Below are 20,627 nucleotides of genomic sequence, written 5' to 3'. Positions count from 1 at the left end.
AAATACAGGTGCCTTTTTCTGGATTTGTTTGTAATAATCCAAGCCAAATGGCTTTAGTGAGGGCGCAGTCCATTTCCAAGGCAAAAGCAGAGAGAAAGAGAAAAGGAGGGGAGCGGGTCCTATCCCTAAGACTAGGAGAGAGAGAAACTTTTAAAGAAAGAGTTCAAGTTATGAAGTAATAATGCAGGGAGCTGGGGTGGGGTGGGGGGAACCTCAAGGTTAGGCTGAGAAATAATGACTAGTTCAAAGTCACCCAGTGAGCTGTGTGTCTGAGTGCAGGATTCAAACCCAAGACTGCCAGGTCTATATTCAGCACTCTAACCTGGCTTGGGCTGATGGCAGTTGGGTGTCCGAAACATCTAGAGGGCATAAGGGGAAGGCTGCTGTCACCAAGTACATACACTGCACTGGCCACTTGAGATACATTTAGGTATTTCTCTTCAGTGAATCTTGCAGTAGACTTCTTATTGTCTGCTTTCGAAACAAGTGGTCTGACCGTCCTCAGGTCAATTCACAGAGAAGATGCAGGCCTCTCAGGACTGTTACTACTTCAGAAAGCATGTGTGGAACACAAACTGCTCCTGCAAACAACACAACCTGTATCTGAAAAGTCCTGATCCTGGGCCATTTTCTTTTTTTGCTCTGAAAGAGCTTTTAGTTGCATAGAGAAGGTCAAATACTTTGCTCTCTAATTCTAGAATGCACAGTAAAACATAAGCGAAAGAGAGAGAGAGAGAAATGGGTATTAGATTTGAGAAGCGTGAGGACGCTCAATTTTAAGTCATCCTTTAATAAGCAGGATAAAATGTACACTCAGGTAAATTGGCAAAATTGCCCTGGCAGAAGATTTATTTCATTTTACAGCCTTGCCGGATCCCAATAATTCAGCACTGCTGGCTGCATCACAGACACCATGTCAGCTTCACTGGACCTAAGCAGCAACCACTCCTCTAGATCAGAGTGGTCCAACACACGACCCTTAATACCTTTTTTGGCAGCCCTCAGCAGCATCTGACACCCCCTCCCCACAGTCCTTGAACTGCTTTCTAAAGGGTAAGCAACGCACTGGGCTTTGGGAAGGAGGAGTTGAGGGCTCTGATAGGGTCCTAGAGACATCTTGCCTCCTCCCCCAAACCTAGTTAGCACTTTCCCAGCTTTGGGAAGGAGGTGGGAGGGGCCTAAGACACTCGCCAGAGTCTTATGCCTCCTTCCCAAAGCCTGGCACCTTGCTTAGCCGGCTTCGGAAAGGCAGCATAAGGGCTGGGGGCATCAAATTTTGGCCTTGCCTCCCCCCCCCCACATGACAAGGCAGTGTTCAGCCCACAGGTTCCATGTTGTAGTACTCTTGCATCCTACTTGGTATGAAAAGTTGGGGAGCCCTGCTCTTTAAGATGCTTTAAGTTCACAGAACTGTGGGGCCCTGGATCCTAATGTTTACTATCAATACTGCATAGCCTTCTTCATTTCACAGGTGAAAAATAACGATACTCTTGTGTATGTATGCCATTCCTACTCCTCAGTTCTCACACAAAGAACTGCTGCCTGGAGGTTCTTCCGCTCTTACAAATTGCTGGTATTGTTCCACCCACTGACACCCTGTTCATATACCATCGAGCACAGTCTTGTTTACTTGGTTCAGGCAGAGCGTCTTTCCCATCAACAGTTTCTGGGGTCTTAACCTGGGTCCTTCTGCATACCAAGCAGGTACTCTACCACTCAGCTTAGGATCCCTTCCATGGCTATTTGCCCCTCCTCAACAGTCTCTTCTGGACTGGCTTTAGAAGCAAGGCAGGGTAGTTATGCTCACTGTGAAACGGATTGTTTTTTCCCTTTTTAAAATCTCAGTAAAATTATGCTTAATCTCACAGTGAAGTCAATACTTTATTGCAGAATAGCTGCCATTCAAAAACACATTAATCAGCATTCGCTCTTCGGAACAGTAAATCTGTAAGGATAAAAGAGAAGCCACTGCACAGACAAGCAACATTATTTAAAAGAACCCCAGCATCTCCTGAAAAGGCAAAACAGAAACACTGATTTATCAAGGGCCTGTACCAGAAAAACAAATACACCTCCTAGTATATAGTGACAGTTGGGGCCTTAAATACTTCTGTGCAGGCCTAATAGTAAGTGAAAGTTTCTGATCAAGCATGCTCAGAGACACCATTGATTTGTGAATAAATGTCACAACAACCCCCTCAAGGACAACTGAGAGACACCCCACCATGCCTGTGAAAAAGAGACAGATATTCCTCAAAAACAGATGCACCCGCTGGGGAAACTTACCATTTTATTATTGATTTCATGAAAATGGATTTCACAGACTTTTTCCACCACATCTTCATTCTCAAAAGTTACAAAGCCAAATCCTATTTTTAAAAAGAAAGAAAGGAATATTAATCATGGTAAAAATACGTTTACCTTTTTTTCGGCTGCTTACAAAACAAATGACTTTAAGTCACCTCGGTTAGATCACCACACAAATATGCATTCAAAAACCAAAGTGTGTTTCATCAAACCTTTAAAGAAAAACTCTTGAAGATTAATATGGATTAAATCAACAGGGGACTGCTAGAGCTGAAAACAAGGGCTATGTCTATATTTTTTTCTCCACGCTCTTTCTATACATTTAAATAGTTGCTTTTCTGGAGAAGGGTACATGACATAAAAAGGACATAAATCTCAGCTGCACACGATAGCTTCTGAGGAATAATTGTCCTTATATTCTTTCCCACCTGTCCATGAAGCCCTATTGGCTTCAGGTAGAGTTAAACCCTACGGGACTCTTCCTATTATGGATGTCTCATTAAGCAGCAAGGGGCGAGTGGGGAAGGGTCAGTAGTACAAAAGGAATAATCATGAATCATCAGCCACACACTGCCAGTAAGAGGGCAAACGTATCAATGCTTCTGCAAACACACTGCAGTACATTTGCCTCCTGGAAAACAAGGGAGGGGAAAATCCAGCCGCCTGTTACTGATCAGGGTTAAAAGAGACCAGCTTTGCTCTCCCCAGAAAGCAGGCAGTATAATAAGCGCTCCTTGGATCTCTGCAGGTCCCAGGCTGTCCTTTCTGCTCATTGCGGCAGTTCAGCCCTACGGGTCAGCCAAGATCCAGAGGTGGTTATTTGTCTCTTTTCTTCCTGAATTACTTCCTCTAATACCTCATCAGGATATCCTGAGGCCTTGAAGGAACTATGAAAGTTGCAGGCCTCTCATCTGATCACTCATCTGTTCTGCACTGCCACTTCAAACGCAGCTTCTGATTCAGGCCAGTTTAAGGTCGTTTGATGCCTGCTGTCTGCCCGTCAGCTATACGCTGTGTTTACCCTGTCAGGTCTTCACCATCCCAGGCAAAACCAAGCTGAAGATTTTTGGCAGCATGCTCCAGCACCACATAATGATTCCCACACATATCTCTTCGGGGGAGCGGGTGGCGAAGGGGGTGGGGGGAGAGGAATCTATCGTCACGTTTCTGGCATCCGCTCAATGGACGAATAAATATAGAAACCCATTAAAATAAAGTGACAGCTCCCTGAGTGAACCTATAGAACAGAACCCGATTCCCAAAATAGTGACACAAGAGACTTGGCAGCTTCTAAGAGGATAGAAATTCAACACACAACAACAGACACAGAAGGCTTTTGCTCCAGGCAGCAGCCACAGGCTTGGGAAATAAAACTCCGGCTATGGCGATACGATCCACATAATTCGTGCTACGCACACAAGCCAGCTGCAGGTGGCAAAGTAAACAGATCACATATGCTGAACCCGTGTGTGGGATTCGGAATGAAGGTATGTAAATGTATAGAATTGACAAATTGTCCCTTTGCAGTTTGTAAAACTTGGCGGTCATGTTTATGCGGGAAGACTGTAAGACCTTGTCAGTTCTAAGGAAGCTGACACCGTCTGCAGCCAATTGCCCCCAAATCACGAGAAGGGACCTAAAACAGTCAGTGACATACAGAAGGTAGACAAGAAGACTTTGGGTCTGGAGTTCCAGGTCTGAATGCTTAACTCTGCTATAGGATCACTCAGACTCACATTCCATAGGGACTGACCAGATTCTTCTGGGAAGCCCACAAACAGGGCATGAAGGCAAGAGCCCTCTCCCATTATTGGATCTCCAGCAGCTGATCAGTGAGGAACTTTGGTCAACTTGGGGCTTCTCTCTCCCTGAATTCCCAACTGGTAAAATAAAATACAAACATTCATGATCTGCATTAGGAGGATATTGCAAGGACATCTGGGGCAAAGGCTGTAAGCTAATATTGCAATTCTAAGCATACACGCTTGGGAATGAAGCCCACTGAAATGACTGGAACTTACTTCAGATTAAAGAGATTCAAGACTTTTCTGTAACTCAGTCACCTGTGTCAGGTCACCTGACAGCAAGGCTCTTCCTCCAGCAACAGTTTTGTAAATGGGAAGGAAGCCAGTTGTGGTTTTCCTTTCAGCCACTGATGGTCTACAAACTGCTATAAAAGTTATGTCTCTAACTAAAAATAATAGAATAAAATAAAACTGGGTTGGCATTTTAGCAGACTGATTTGCAATGAATACATTCCCTATTTACAAATCCATCATCCTCTTTCTCCTGACTCACCATTAGGAAGCTCAGGGGTAATAGCCAGGGTTTGTCCACTGTGTCCTCCCACCTATGGGGAATACAAACCCAAACACCCACACCCCCAATGCTTCTTCCTCTTAGGAGAATAAGAGAAAATCATAGCAATGTTTCTACATATGTAAAAATCACTCACAAACAGCAGCAATTGTAATACCAGCTCCCTCCCCTATTCTCAGACCTATCTGCATGATTGCAACGTCCAGCACTATCTGACAAGCATCTGCAATAGTCTACTCAAATGGAGGGGCCTCCCTAACAACCAATCAACCCTCACTGCAGACAAAGTTGCTCATCTGTAAGGTGGCCTCTGACCACTTCAGTAGCACTCAGGAAACAATGTGTTCTGTACTACTGACATTCGGAAGGGTTAGGGAGGGGGAAAACAACAACCAATGGAAAATTGAGTGTCCACCTCAGGAATCCAGTTTCAGGCTGACATACAATGGGAACCACTGAACCACTTTCAAAGATCCCTGTGACACAGATTTTCAGTTTCAGACTTCTCTTTAGAATGAACCAAAACAAAACATCTGTGTTGCCTGGCCTATTTTCTCAGACTTGAAAAAACACCTTCTTTGAAGAAGACATTAGTACAGACAGGTACAGACAAGTACAGATCTCACTCTATTCAGGGAAAACAAGCATCATCAACAACAAAAGTTGTAAACAATCATTTTCAGCTTTTTAAAGATCAGCATCATTTCAAGCACATCTGGTTGCCTGGCTTGACAAGAGGGTGGAAACGAAACTTGATCTCATGAAAAGGTGTTTACTTATGGACTTCTGGAAGAACCACGACTCAAAAAGAACAGGGTCTGCTCTTTAATTATGTGATTGTTTTGCATTCTGGACCTGCAGCTTATCAGAGTTAATGTTTCATGGTTTAGGTTCAAGATGGGAAATCTGTGCCTTCCAGATGTTGCTGGACTACAACTTCCATCATCCCTGACCACTGGCCAAGCTGGTTGGAGCTGATGGGAGTTCAACAACATCTGGAGGGCCAGAGGTTCTCCCTCCAGGACGCAGGTGATCATGAATGCAACACAGCTCATTCCTTAGACTCTGCCGTCCTCTCTCCTTTGCACACTTTAGAACAAACCACAGTTCTATATACCTCACTAGGTTGTCAACATTTCAAAATATACACTGGAAGCTACTGTATGTAAAATAGCTGGCAATGTGTGTGTCTGGTGTGCAATCATGGACATACTGTACATGGGCACTAGAGAAAAAAGATGCCTATTCGTCACCACAGATTTAGCTTCCCTGGAGAGGACAAGTCGGACAATTCACATTAAAATAAATTTAAATGGGCACTTTCAAAAGGCAAAGGCAAGGAGAGTGTTTACCAGGCTCAGGGGCTAGAACATTGGGTCTATGGTCAGCAAACATATACAGTGGTGCCTCGCAAGACGAATGCCTCGCAAAACGAAAAACTCGCAAGACGAAAGAGTTTTCCATTTTTGAGTCGTTCCGCAAGACGAATTTCCCTATGGGCTTGCTTCGCAAGAAGAAAGCCCATAGGGAAATCTCCGGGGACCTCTTTTAAATGCTGGCGGTGGGGAGCAAAGCCTTTCGCCCCCCTCCGGCCTTCAGAAGAGGTCCAGGAGAAGTCTCCGCTGTCCCGGGGCAATCTTAAAATGCTGGCGGGCGGTAGCGAAGCCTTCGCTGCCGCCCGCCAGCATTTTAAAATCGCCCCGAGACAGCAGAGGCTTCGCTGCCGCCCGCCAGCATTTTAAGATCGCCCCGGGACAGTGGAGAAGTCTCCGCTGTCCCGGGGGCTTTTAAAATGCTGGCGGTCGGCAGCAAAGCCCTCCTGTCCCCGGAGCTTGCGGGGCGGGAGGTGGGGAGAAGGGCTTTTCTTCCCACCGCCAGCCTTCAGAACAGCCTTCTGAAGGCTGGCGGTGGGAAGAAAAGCCCTTGTCCCCCCCCCCCCCCCAGCCTTCAGAAGAGGTCGGGGGACAGACTGTCCCCGGACCTGGTCTGAAGGCGGTTTCCATAGGAACGCATTGATTGATTTTCAATGCATTCCTATGGGAAACCGTGCTTCGCAAGACGAAAAACTCGCAAGAAGAAAAAACTTGCGGAACGAATTAATTTCGTCTTGCGAGGCACCACTGTAGAAACTTGATCCTGCTTTGCACACTGTGTGAGGTGCAGAGATTGAGGAGAACACATTGGTCACACTTCTGAACCTGTGCACTTGGCTAATAGACCGAACTGGTTCTGAGCAAAGGCAGCACTTGTGAGACAGCAACTTCTAAATGCTGCTCCTAAAATGTAGCTTATTATAGGTTACACAGCATGTGAGCCGCTCTCAGCTACCCAGCCATAGTCCTGAACAATCTGTGTCTATTACTAAAATGCAACACAACAGTCTTAAAGGCTACACAGTGATCTCTTTCTGTTTCTATTTGTGGGAGCCCTTTAGGTAAATGGAAGACACAGTCTCTCCCTCTCAAGAGCACAGAGCAAGCTTGCTGTACTTCTAAATGGAGAAGCGTAAAAAATAATTAAAAAGCAAATCAATCCAATAAAAAAATAGATGGACTAAGATGCTGGTGTTTCAAACACCCACACAATACAGATTCAAAGTTTAGCACAGACAGTCTGCACCTGAAAGGCTGTATGTACAGTAGCTACTTGGCAAGATGTGGACAAAAGAAATTGCCTTGGTAGTTCGGGGGAAAGGTCCAGTATCGTCTTCACAAGAGTGGTTAACCAGGTGCCTTTAGGAAGCTGAGCAGCAGAAAATGTTGGTCATAGTTTGCTGCTAACATCTGGCAGTCCATGGTGTATTGCCTCTGGGAATGGAGGTTCCATCATGCCAGATGTATGAACTAGCCAATACATGGTGGGTGTCGTCCAGCAACATCTGGAAGACCACAGGTTCCCCACCCAAACCTAAACCATGGAGCACTGGCTGATAATGCACAGCATCCGGCTGATTGATTGACTGAATTTCCATGCCACTTTCCATTCCCATGAATCCCAAAGCGGTTTACACACCATAAATAACAATAACATGATAAAATATCACAAGTACAGCGTAAATCATGTAATTAATGAAACATCAATCTATTAAACCATCTATTAAACACTATTAGCATACCAGCGACTAAGGCTAAACATCACAATTACAGTGCAAGTCCCATTATATAATTAACAAATCAATAAAGCTTTTATAATCTATAAAACAATATTGACAAAACAGCAACAAAAATAAGCTAAACACTATTACATTCAGACACACAAACACCATCCCCCCCCCCCAAATGAATAAGCTTTCACTCTGATTAGCCTCTTCAGTTCATTAAAATACACATCCACATCCACCATACAGGACTAGTCCACATTACAGTTGACTTAAAACCATTTCTCCATTCTCCTCACATATACTCAGAGCAGTATTCAAAGCCTAAGTTTGAGGTAGCTGTCCCAGGGCTTACCCACCCCACTCCCACCTACCACCCCACTCCCTCCAGGCACAGGTCCATGCCCCAAAGCACTGTGTATGACCCCCTCTTCCCCACAGAGCTCTCCCTGTGGAAACGCCCCCCCCCCCCAAGCTGAATTGGAGCAAACAGCATTTCAGGTTCACCACAGATTGCCAAAGAGTGGGCTTCTGCAAGGAAAGCCCTATGTGTGCGGGGGGGGGGGGGGAGGGTGCTCAGGCACAGAGCTCCAAAGCTTGGATCGTGTCCAGAAAGTGCAGAGGAAAGACAAGTGCAGACAAGCCCTCAGTCTCTCCTTGCTAGTTGCCCACCTCTGCTGAGGCTCCCCCATTCTGTGCTGACCACAGGATAAAATCCATCGGAGTTCACAAGGGACACTGGCATTGGACAGACACCAAGGAGAGGAAGAGCTGGAGGGGTGGGGGGCAGAGAAGGGGCCCCTAGAGGGGCTTTTGGCATGATCTTTTTTATGTTCATAGGTCCAACTTGCAAAACAGACACATAAGGAGCAGAAGATTTTCTTTTTGAGTCTTTGCTCTTTCATAATCCCATTCCTTTGGCTTGTCTCCCCTGCATGCAAGGCCCATATATGTGCCCTGTGCCGGAGAGCTTTCTGGCAATCTAACTATCAATAACATTTAACCTGAAATGAAGCTTTATTAAAATTTCCACAAAGAATTGGCTGAGTCAAGGTCCCCACATCTCTCGGTATTTAAAATGCAACCCAACTGAATAATTTCCCCCTAAAGTCCAGAATCTCTACACAGTTAACTTAATCTGAAAGGAAACATCATAAGCCAGTAGGAGCTTAACTAGGGGTGGAAGGCATCTGTCCAGAATCTAAGAAACACAAGTACAATGTATGCCAAAAAATACCACACACCCAAAAAACGCATTTCCCTTTCTTCATGCCCCATTAGTCAAGGTAATGAATACACACTCATTTTTAAATTACTTCAAGTCTTAGAAATCTTTCTGGATTAAACAGACAATTGTTTCTTATGAGTGGTACAAAGAGTCAACAACAGAAAAACCCATTCCACCGAAAGTGTATGAGAAAGATTAACACAAAACAAAAGAGGCTGTTTAAAATGGTGACATAAATAGGAATCTGGTTGTCAAGGAGTGTGCATTTTTAAAATGAAATTATACTGCATCCTCCTGAATGAAGCTATTATTGGAAGCTAACAAGCTCTATTTAAGAGATAAGCGGTTAACAGAGTCAAACAGGGTGGCTCCCCTCCCTCTTTATTCAAATGAAGAAAAACTGCATATACATTTGAATAATCTTTTTTGAGGAAAAAATAAAAGGAAATGGGGGGGGGATAATGAGGGTGGAAGCAAAGACAAAAAAGCTCCTAAAATGTGGTGATCTGAGCCAAGCGAAATCACTGAAGGAGAGACACAGGCAGAAATACATGGTCTGGAAGTTTTTAAAAAAAATGAAGCGGGGGGAAAGCAAATACAAGCAAAAACAATTCTGGAAATATATAAAAAGTCATCTCATTCAGAGGCAAGTCAATAGCCCCTGAGGGACACTGAAACCCAGTGAATCATCCAGGAAATTGACTGATGTACTCTGCACTATTTTAGCTGTTTATATTGCTTTATGATCCAAAGGAATTCGGCATCGGCCTCATTATCAGATCAAGTGCATGGCAACCTTCAGAGTCACCCTTTTAAAGGAGGATGAACTTGGGTCCAAGAGTGGGAACTTAAGTCCTCAAAGCACTCACTCCAGAGTCATCTCTTTTGACATCTCTGGGTTTATACTCCAGTGTAGTATCCCAATTCAGTGAAGCCTTGCGAGACTGCTTCGTTCACAGAGCCTGCAAATCTCTGCACATAGAAATAATAAGGTCATTGTACACAACGAGATTCACTTCTGATTAAGCATTACTCTATGAGATAATAATAATAATAATAATAATAATAATAATAATAATTTGTTATTTATAGCCCGCCCATCTGGCTGAGTTTCCCCAGCCACTCTGGGCGGCTCCCAGTCAGTGTTAAAAACAGTACAGCGTTACATATTAAAAACTTCCCTGAACAGGGCTGCCTTAAGATGTCTTCTGAATGTCAGGTAATTATTTATCTCTTTGACATCTGATGGGAGGGCGTTCCACAGGGCGGGCGCCACTACCGAGAAGGCCCTCTGTCTGCACAAATCTGCCCACATTTTGGCCCCAGAACTGGGACCATCACATTTTAATTTATTCACTGACTCGCTTAAAGAGCCATCCTCACCCCCCAATTGGTAAAATAATACTACCACCAGAAATGACGGCCATTTGGTCAGCTGATTGGGGGGAGATTATGGTCCCTTCCCCACTCATGAAACAATCAATTTGATGATTTGGATGGAAGAGATTTGGATCAGGACATAGAGTTGGTTGTTTATTTTTTATTTTCTCTTTTTGCTGCTGCCACCAAAATTAGAGAGGTTTCAGGGCCAGAGCTGGCACCCCAACTATAAAAAGTTTGCTGCTTTCCAGCACAGCTAAAAGGATTCCTTCCTGACCATGCATCCTTTTCATGTTTGACCATAAAAACAGCACTTTTTCCCCCTGGAAATCAACACTCATACTGGAGATCATACATGTGTGGTGGGATCCATCAACATATAAGCACCCATCTGAAATGTCAACTTCAGTTTTCTCTGGAAAGGTTTTACGCATGTCTGGAAAAGCTGCTGCTGAGTCTATATTGCTGATCCCACAGCAAGACTTCCAACCTTGCTCCATTCTTAGCCACCGCACCTCCCACCCTTCCAGCCACCTTGACAGCACCAGGCAGTTAGAGAGGCTTGCCAATAAGAGATATACTGTTGAGGGCAGATGACTAAAACCACACATGATTAAAACAATTAAAGAAATTGGTAGAAGCCATAAATAAAGTTAACAAGGGATGCCAAAGGCGCCACGCACCAATTGCTTGGAAAATTTATGCCTCTGCATGCTGAGTTTTGGTGGGCTTTTCCCACCCGTCTCAAAGACATCTATATTTCATACTTGCATTGGCTGCTGGAGAGGCCTCGCATTAGGTTAGCAGAATTATGGCTCAGATGATACTACCGCCATGAAACACTGCAGTGAGTGGTTTGAACCTGGTGGGATTTATTTGTCTACACACTGGTAATTGAACCACATGCAGTATGGACGTTTATTCAGCTGTGTGAGAGCGGACACACACACACACATAGCAGCAGCATAGGGCCAAGCAAGACGTGGCATGGAAAATCCACTATAAGGCCACCAATGCTTTAAAAAAGGAAAAATAGAAACAGCGTCTTAAAATATGTATTTTTAAAAAGGATTTAAATATTTTAATACTTTACTATGTATTTAAATCAGTCTTCACCAACCGGGTGCCCTCTGATGTTTTGGACTGCACTCCTAGCCAAGCTGGCTGGGGGCTGATGGGAGTTGTAGTCCAGAACATCTGGAGAACAACAGGTTGGCAACGGCTGCTTTAAATTCTCGTTAAAGTATTATTAGCAGCATGAGGAAAAGGATGAGTCAAATCTGGAAAGTGGTGCAAAGTTAACAATTCCATTCCATTCCACCTGTTCTATGGTAATGCATATGCTAAGGTGTTAAAATACCCTAATCACAGCACCCGTGCTCCCACTAACTGTCCTGAATAGCTTTCAACTGATGGTGAAAAGTTCCCTGGTATTATTTGTGTAAGCACAAAAAAACATGAGCCACTTATCCCAAAACATACTGTTTAACTAACCTGGTCCTCTACAAACAATCAATCAATCTAACAAATGCATTTATATATCACCTTTCCCATAATAAAAGTGTGCTCAAGGCAATTTACAGCAAACACAACCTATCAGTGGTAATAAAATAGCAAACTGTAACAGATACAACATCAGCATAGCAAACAAACTTGGTAATAACTCACTGCACAATTACCATCCAACATAAGGAGGTAAACTACAGAAGGTACTGCAGGAACTAGTATGCCCTCTAGTGGTGTGGATGAATCTACTTGCATAAATATGTTAAAAAACATTGGCAGCTTGTTTCCCAGAGCTCCGAAACATACAAGCAGGGGTGCCCTTTTCACCCTGAGGGTAGCATTCTGCCATGAGCAATATTCTGGTTGCCCATTTTAGTGGAGGGTGTGGCTAGAGGCAGAAGTGCACAGGAGATGCCTAAAGTAGGCTACATTCCTACTCCAGAAAAGCCAGGGGTTTCTGCAAACACAAACACTCCCCTCTCCATCCCATCCAGGCAAGCAAGAAGCATTATCACAGAGCAAGAACAATTGAGGCAGTCAAAATTACTCAGGGAAAGTGAGGAATAGGGCCAGTGAGGGCTGCTGCGTGCGAAGAGAGCATGTCGCCTGGGGAGAGCCCCAAGGCCACACTTCACTTGTGTGTGTGTGTGTATATATCCTCAGCTTCCAGGCTTTCAACTACAGAGTAGCCTACTTAATCAAGGATGCATGACCCTATTTGCCTGCTGTGAACCAAGTGGGGTAGGGATGGGATTTCAGCTTTTTCAGGGAGCAGGGGCAAATTTCAATAGCAGGAGGTTGGTGCTCAGTGGTGCTCCTCTCAGTTCCCTGCTGCTGCCAGATGCTATTCCCTCTTCCCTAGAACGCCCCACTGTTTTTCCAGAAGAATGATCCTATAAAATAATAGATGTAATTCCAGGGTTTCTTAAGAGTTCTAACAAACATTACTGCCGTTTGATAATTTGCTGAGCAGATATTTTAATGGAAAGAATTTGATTTGAAACGTGTGTGTGTGTGTGTGTGTGTGTGTGTGTGTAACATATATTAGTAGTAGTATCATTTTTACTGCAGAAAATCTGCCCTCAAAAGGATAAATTGAATTTATTCCATTGTTTATTTAATGAAATATTCATTCATCTATCTTATTTGTTATTTTTCTTCTAAGATACCTAATCGGTTTTGTCCTCTAGCTGTAGCTAAACATCTCTCTTATCTGTTTTTGGTTTTATTATTGATACTTAATATTTCAGTTTTATCTCTGTTTAATTTATATCCAGCTAATGATCCATATATTTCAATAATAGTCTCACTCTTTCAGAGATTTGAGAGGTTTTGTAACAGTTAACACTATATCATCTGCATACAATTTTATTTACATTATTTCTTTTTATCTAAACCCCAGCTATCTTAATAGTTTCCTTTATCGCAAGAGCTTCCAAAGCTAAACCAAAGGGCATTGTTGCCTTGTCCCTTTACTCAGTTCAAATGCAAAATCCCATTTAAGCAAATTTTTGCTTTAGATATATACCATGTATCAATTTTCTAAAAACTAGTCTAAATATTTTAATACTTCAAAAGGGGGGGGGGAGGAAATTCAAAGTAGGTAAGGAATGCTTGTGCAAGCCCCTTGCGGATGCCAACTTCTTACTCTGAGAGTGTTGGGAATAGAAGCATTAAGTAGCCCCTCCATAGTTCTCTGATGGCTACCAATTGCAATGAAGTATGTGGGAACATAGTGTGGGGACATGGGAGGTCCTTCTCACAGACTGTAGACAGTTCGTTTTTGGTTGGTGTGTACTGGAAAAGTGGTGTGCACTGTGCTGAGCAACGAAACCATAACAAACTGAATAATTTAGCCCTGGAGGTGAAATTGCTGCTGAGACTGGTGCACAAGTCCCTTAGCATCATTCCTAGGCAGCCCAGCTAATTAAGCAGCAGCAAGACCTCCCAAGAGCACACTCTCTCTGCTGATTCATGCAGTGCCTCGACTGCTGCGGAGCCAGGGTTGCAGGATGGCTTTTGTCCCCAATGGAGACCAGAAGCACAAGTCTGGTGCTGTCTTATTCTAATCTTGTTGCCGATACTCATATCTTAACACGTATTCCGCCACCCTGCACCATCTCTCACTGGATGAAGATAGAAATCCACACAGAGAACAATTTTTTACAATTTATTCCAAATTACTCTACTAGTTCTACAATTATGAAGAGCTAAAATTTCACTCCAAAAAGCACAACTGCCCTCTTTATAAGAACTGTAACTTTAAGTTTCCCCTCCTTCCTTCCCATTCTTATTTTCCTTGTGTGTGCTGTGTCTTTCAGAGTGTAAGCCTGAGGGGAGGGACTGTCTTACTACTGATTTTTGTAAGCTGCTCTGGTAGCCAGGTAAATATTATTTCAATACCTCAGCAGCTGGCAGGCTGTGTATTGCATGATGGGTTAGTGTTCTCACTGGAGCACAGCCATGCGCACATACACCTCAGACAAGATGCCCCTCTTCTCCAATGCAGAGATTTAACTACCTGAGACTGTGAGAGAGGGCCAAGCACTGCAGAGCAACAATTACAACAGCAAAAATTTAACTCAGGCCCTGGTTGTATGCTTCCCATAGGCATTTGGCTAGCCACTGAAATAACAGGAAGATGAGTACAGTGGTACCTCGGGTTACATATGCTTCAGGTTATAGACTCCGCTAACCCAGAAATAGGGACGCAGGTGGTGCTGTGGGTAAAACCTCAGTGCCTAGGACTTGCTGATCGTAAGGTCGGCGGTTTGAATCCCCGCGGCGGGGTGAGCTCCCGCCGTTCGGTCCCAGCTCCTGCCCACCTAGCAGTTCGAAAGCACCCCTAAGTGCAAGTAGATAAATAGGTACCACTTTATAGCGGGAAGGTAAACGGCGTTTCCGTGTGCTGTGCTGGTGCTGGCTCGCCAGCTGCAGCTTCGTCACGCTGGCCACATGACCCGGAAATGCCTTCGGACGGCGCCGGCTCCCGGACTCTTGAGCGAGATGAGCGCACAACCCTAGAGTCAATCACGACTGGCCCGAACGGGCAGGGGTACCTTTACTTTTACCTTTAACCCAGAAATAGTGCTTCAGGTTAAGAACTTTGCTTCAGGATGAGAACAGAAATCGTGCTCCGGCAGCATGGCGGCAGCAGGAGGCCCCATTCGCTAAAGTGGTGCTTCAGGTCAAGAACAGTTTCAGGTTAAGTACAGACCACCGGAACGAATTGAGTACGTAATATGAGGTACCACTATAGAGTGCCTAGTGCAGACATGTCCATCCTGGGGGCCTAATCCTGCTGGCTGTTTCTATCTGACCCCTGTGGCAGTTTATTTTTTGGGGGTAAAATCCTAAAAAAAGCTCAACAACTTTGGTCAGCCCTCACGCATGTTCACTTCATCAAATCTGGCCCTTTTTGAAAAAAGTCTGGGCACCCCTAGCCTAGTGACTTGATCCAGAAGGCTCTTCTTATACTCTCAGCAGCACTGACCAGTGGTCCCCATGCCCTGCCCTAGAAAAGTTCCTTGAATCCTCTGACATGCACAGGGGTTGCAGAAAGTGTGGCCAACACTGAACTGGACCTTGACCCAGATGGAGCTGCAAATTGGGCTCTTTTTCAAACCAGATGAAACTTCCTACTGTAAAAGCTGTGTTGAAATTCCAAACTGCTTGCTCTGACAACCTTCTTGCCAACATCATTATCATCTTAATTTTTTCTGCATCTAAGCAGCAGGTAAAGAAAAGCACATACAACTTCCAATTTCTCCTCTCCAATAACAATGCAACATGCAGGATCTCTTACTATTATTATTATTATAAGGCAGCTTGACAGCTTCAGCCGCTAGATAGCTTACTAAGTAAGGTTTCCCCTCCTGATTACAGGGGAATGTGTGAATAAAGCAGAGCCATATTGATTCACACCAATCTATGCATCGACTGTGCGAAAGCCACTTGCAATTCCCAGCAGCACTAGTAAGCTTTGCAATGGGGAAGAATATGACCAGGCAAGTTGAGAAAATAAATTAAAAGAGTGTCAACTTTTCTTGTTGCTTCCCTCGTTATTAATGGATGGAACGGGGGCTCATTTATCAAGGAGAGGAAAAAATTAATTGACGCTGGCTTTAATATTATTATGCCCAGCTTGTCTGGTCACATTTCTTCATTTTTTTAAAGGCATTTTATTACAGTTTACAGCAGCCAGCTGCCAAAGCTAGCGGTGTAAACAAGAAAGCAGGTGCATGAATAATGGGGCAGCAGAAAGACAGCATTTCTTTCCTGCGCAAGCTGAACTAACTTAAGTGCAGGCAACGGGACAGACAAAGTAAATACAGACCTGCAAAAGATCACCTGGCAAGAAATCATATGAAAGGGCATGACAACAGGGGAGTAATATTTCTTCATTATCCAGTTCAAAACTGCAGAAAGAGGTTTTGGACAGTGGTGGGGACAGGATATTGCACGTCCTTTTATCACATGAGGTGATTTGCGTTTGTAAAACCCCAGAAGACAACCCATTTTTAATGGAAAGGTCACAATTTCAGCTGAGCAGGATCTTAAGGACTAGTAACCTCAGCTGTGTTCAATGATTCTTAACGCTATGTAAGAGTAAAATAACAAATAACACAGTTTGAACCGGATACTGGGCATCAAGGTAAACATCAGGCAAATGCTGGCCACTTAGCACCTTAAAGAGCAGCTGAAGACTGGCTAGGGCCACCTTTTAACAAAATTACACATCTTTTGTTTTCCACTGCTCTGATGCTTCTCAGATTCCAGTTGGTTTACTTTCCGGTGCCCTGGAAATAATTGTTCTGAGCCATTGCCTGTGGTGGAGGAGGAATCACCACCCTGCAAAAAACATGATGGCCAAAAGCTGCTCAATGTACCCTCCACCAGTTAAATACAGTGTCAGGTTTTTTTAACGGGAAGCTCAGTTGCACTTTTTTTTGGAGGGGGGGGGGTGAGTGAAACCAGACAACACTTTTCCAGTGACCTCTCAACTCTGGAGCCAGCCATGCCAGGTATATAGCGGGGCCTGGAAGCACATGTATACCCCAAGCATAGGACTATGGTCCTAGAACATCGAAGACTGCATCTGAATTCCCAATGTGAATTAAATCTCACCCCTGGTTGTTCTCAGCTGAAGGGGAGGGGGGTAGAAAAGCATACCTGTGGCCAAAGCTAGAAAATCCCAACCTCATTTAATTCTAAAGCTCTTGAACAGTGAGTCTGTGAATGACACTTGTCAAGGGAAAAGATTAGCTCGCAGGTGCTTTTTGGTGAGTGCACAAGGGTGTCTGAAGGGAGGGGGAGGAGAAACACATTGCTCCTGTTTCTCTTGACAGACACAGGTATGACTGCCACTAAGATGTGCAAATGCACAGCCCAGGCCACAAGAGTAAGCTCTCAAAAACTGAAATCGGCAGACAAGTGCCTCCAAGCGAGAACTTCAGAAAAAGGTGCTAGCATTTCAATACAAACACAGCAGGAAAGCAGAGAGCTGAGGTCAGTCACACAGCTGGATAAAAGGGCAACAATATTCTCTGGCTTTTGCTCCAATTCTTTTTGTTCCAATTCTCTTCCCCTCTCCTGGATGGCTTTTGCAAGAGAGCTCATTCAAAGGTGTGAGGGAGGGGGGGTGGTGGTTGTGGAAAGCGCACACAGAGCAGGAGGAACACGGCAGCAAGCATGATCCGAGCTAAACAATCACACCCTGCTAGGGCTCAAGCTCTAATTCTTGCAAAGCATGAAATGGAGATGAGTTTCTGCTTCCTTCCCATTTTTGTTGTAGAACATTTTCAAATTCAGATGCTAAAAGATGGATCCTAAAGCCATATTGAGATAACAGCAGTCTACTTTTCCAAAATTTTGAGATGCCAATCCTGTCCGTCTAAAGAAACACTATGATGCTTCGGCATATGGGACCAATCAATATTGGCCGGTGCCATAAGCAATCCCTCCAGGGAAACTTGACTGCACAGCCCATTGCTGCAGAAAGCTTGGGCTATGGACTCTATTTTGCCCTTTGGCAAAATATGTATTTCTAATGGAGAACTACACAAAATAAAATGTCATGCAAGTACTTTCAAAAACTACACCCTTGTATTTAACACCATGTTCCATCTAAACTTATAGTCCTTGGCTGATGTCTCGAAGCATCACATTTAATTAAGAGGTGCAAAATGGAGCAGGGACATTTCCCCCCTTTAGCCCAGGGCGGTCCAATTTTTCATACCAAGTGGGCTTCAAGAGTACTTTGACGTGGAACCTTGTCGTACAGTTTGGGGGGGGGGGGAGAGAGAGCAAGGCCATAATTTCTCACACACACCCCCACAGAGCGCCCTTGGGCTGCCTTTCTAAAAAGCCGGCTAAGTGAGGTGCCAAGCTTCGGGAAGGAGGCACGAAGCTCTGGCAAGGTACTAGAGTAAGGTTACCTGATTTTTTTCAATGAATCCTGGGACACTTTTCAACTTTAATGAATTTTGTCAGGGGACTGGTTTGTAAATCCGGGGACTGTTCCCGGGAAATGGGAGGTCTGGTAACCTTATACTAGAGTCCTCCCATCTCCTTCCTGAGCTGAGAAAGCGTTAACTAGGCTTTGGGAAGAAGGCTGGAGGACTCTAGGACCCTGTCAGAGCCTCACGCCTCCTTCCCAAAGCCCAGAGCCTTGCTTACTCCTTTGGGGGGCAGTGCGGAGGCGGTGTCAAATGTTGCTGGGGACCCCACAAAAAGGTATTGAGGGCCATATGTTGGACCCACTTGCGTTAGCCCTTTGACCAAACTGGAGCTGAAACTGCATATCTCCTATTTATGTTCCCAAAAAGGGGTGGGGGAGGGAGAGTGGGGAGAGGGCAGGGTGGGAGGGGGGAGGGAGGGGGGCAAAGTCATGCCCGCCTTGAGAAAGCTGCTGTCAATTCTCCACAGTTTATTACCAAATTTCTGAAATATTACATTTTTTTATTATAGCCAAACTCACTTCATTGCATTTGACAATACAGATAATCACATACCATATGCTTGAGTGTTTTGAAAGCGATGTATGTTGACAGCACTTTTTATTCATGATGCATAATTCTATTCACGGCTAAGCAAAGAGGCAATGAAGCACCCAGGCTAGGGTGGGTTTTTTTTAGTGGCTTAATAACAGATTAACAATACTGCAAGTAGATGACACTTCACTTTCAGTCTAAATGGGAAATGTTCTTTGGTTGAAAAGAAGGGCTTATCAGGGGGATACTCACAAACACATTTCTAATGACTTTCGGCTATCGTAACCTGGCTTCTGAAACCTAATATTGAAAACAAAGGGTAGGGCACCATCCAATCCATGCTTTAATCTCATTGGCGCATGACCTCCTGACTAGCACACTGAGCTATTAAGATGTTCAAAATGGGCCCAGTAGAGGTAAAACAGCAATATACAGAGTTCTAAGTGAATGGCTTAAAGATAGCAATTCAAAGTGAAGGGCAGCTGAGGCTCCACAGAAACACACCTTTTCTATCCCATAATATCTCCTTGATGCGAGAGAAGGCTGTGAGGGCTCTGGTTCAACTGCTCATCGGACCTTCTCCCAATTTTAAACTAAACCACCACCAATTAAAAGGTGGAAACCGGGAAGCACAAACCATATTCAGAAACTGAAAATGTAAGATTATCCACACAATAATATAAAAGAGAGATTACAAAGAAACAGGTCTATGTTGTCTGCAAAAGCTCCCAATCCAAGGAAGTGAAAAGTTTCTTCCTCAAAAGAAAACTCCAAAATGACCAGTCCAGAAAGTGAGGAAAGAAGAAAGACTACAATACAGCCAAAGTTTGGACAGTAGCAGGAGAAGGCTTTTGTCCATCCCAGGGTCACTCAGTAAACGTCTAATATCAGCCTTGTCAACCTTGTAACAATTAAGGAAGAGCAAAGAACATTTATTTACTATGCTTATATACTGCCTTTCTGCCAAAATAAGGCAACTCATATTTTATAATAGTGTTTAAGGCTTAAATCCAACCCCCACTTATCTTGGAGTAAATGCCAGTGAATTACGTAGATAGGGCTTACTTCTGAGTAGACATGTTTAGGATTGCAATGCAAAACGGAATAAAGGAAAGGAGGAGAAAAATAAGCACAACTGAGGCACCAACTGTGAATAGAAGTGTGGCATTCTTAATTTTTTCTATGGTTTATTACTGTAGATCATGGCATGAGTAAAGTTTGGCATAGCTTAATATGAAAAGAGATCCCCATTATGAACTTGAGTCTTAACTCTAACGTGTCCTGGAAGGCACAGAGGAAACACCCTGAGCTCCTAATGCTTTGTGTAAAGATCAGTACACATGCAATATAGTTACCAGCAAAATCTATTGAACAACTCCTGATAAAGAATGGTTGCCGCACAGACAAATAGTAAGATAACTTTAAGACAGGAAACAATCAAGAAGAAGCAGTTTAGTCATTGGTCACCAGAATTATATTCATTCACTTTATAAGAATTGCTCATCTCAATGTCGCCTCCCTTCTCCATTAAAATGGCTTTCAAAGCTTCAAGAAAGCCCCTTTTCACCCTATGCTCTCAGGGACCAGGCTGGCACACCATGCTTTGCTTCAGGACACATATGCCTTTCCCCTTTTCTTTTTTTGCATCACTATTAGCATGGGTTTTGTGGCAAAATTGTCATGCACACTTTCTGTAGGCTTTTGAGAATAGTTAGAGGTTCTTTCAGTCTTTAGATCAAGGTGTACATGTACTGTAGGATTTGCTGCTTGCTTAAATTGTAATTTTGCTGCCTGAAGC

The 20,627-nt window shown here is 44.0% G+C and overlaps 1 protein-coding gene across 30 annotated transcripts in view; it reads right to left on the bottom strand.

Moving 5' to 3' along the window:
- Positions 1–20,627, bottom strand: part of MSI2 (musashi RNA binding protein 2) — a 408,902-nt gene that overhangs the window by 105,473 nt on the left and 282,802 nt on the right. For all 30 annotated transcript variants that reach the window (XM_077919615.1, XM_028708003.2, XM_028708004.2 and 27 more), the window contains one exon: positions 2,287–2,369. In XM_077919615.1, the coding sequence (XP_077775741.1) occupies positions 2,287–2,369 (83 nt within the window). The remainder of the gene's footprint in view (positions 1–2,286; positions 2,370–20,627) is intronic.

The sequence above is a fragment of the Podarcis muralis genome, chromosome 15 (genome assembly GCF_964188315.1).
Source record: "Podarcis muralis chromosome 15, rPodMur119.hap1.1, whole genome shotgun sequence".
Classification (NCBI taxonomy): Eukaryota; Metazoa; Chordata; class Lepidosauria; order Squamata; family Lacertidae; genus Podarcis; species Podarcis muralis.
This window is presented reverse-complemented; position numbering and strand designations above follow the sequence as displayed.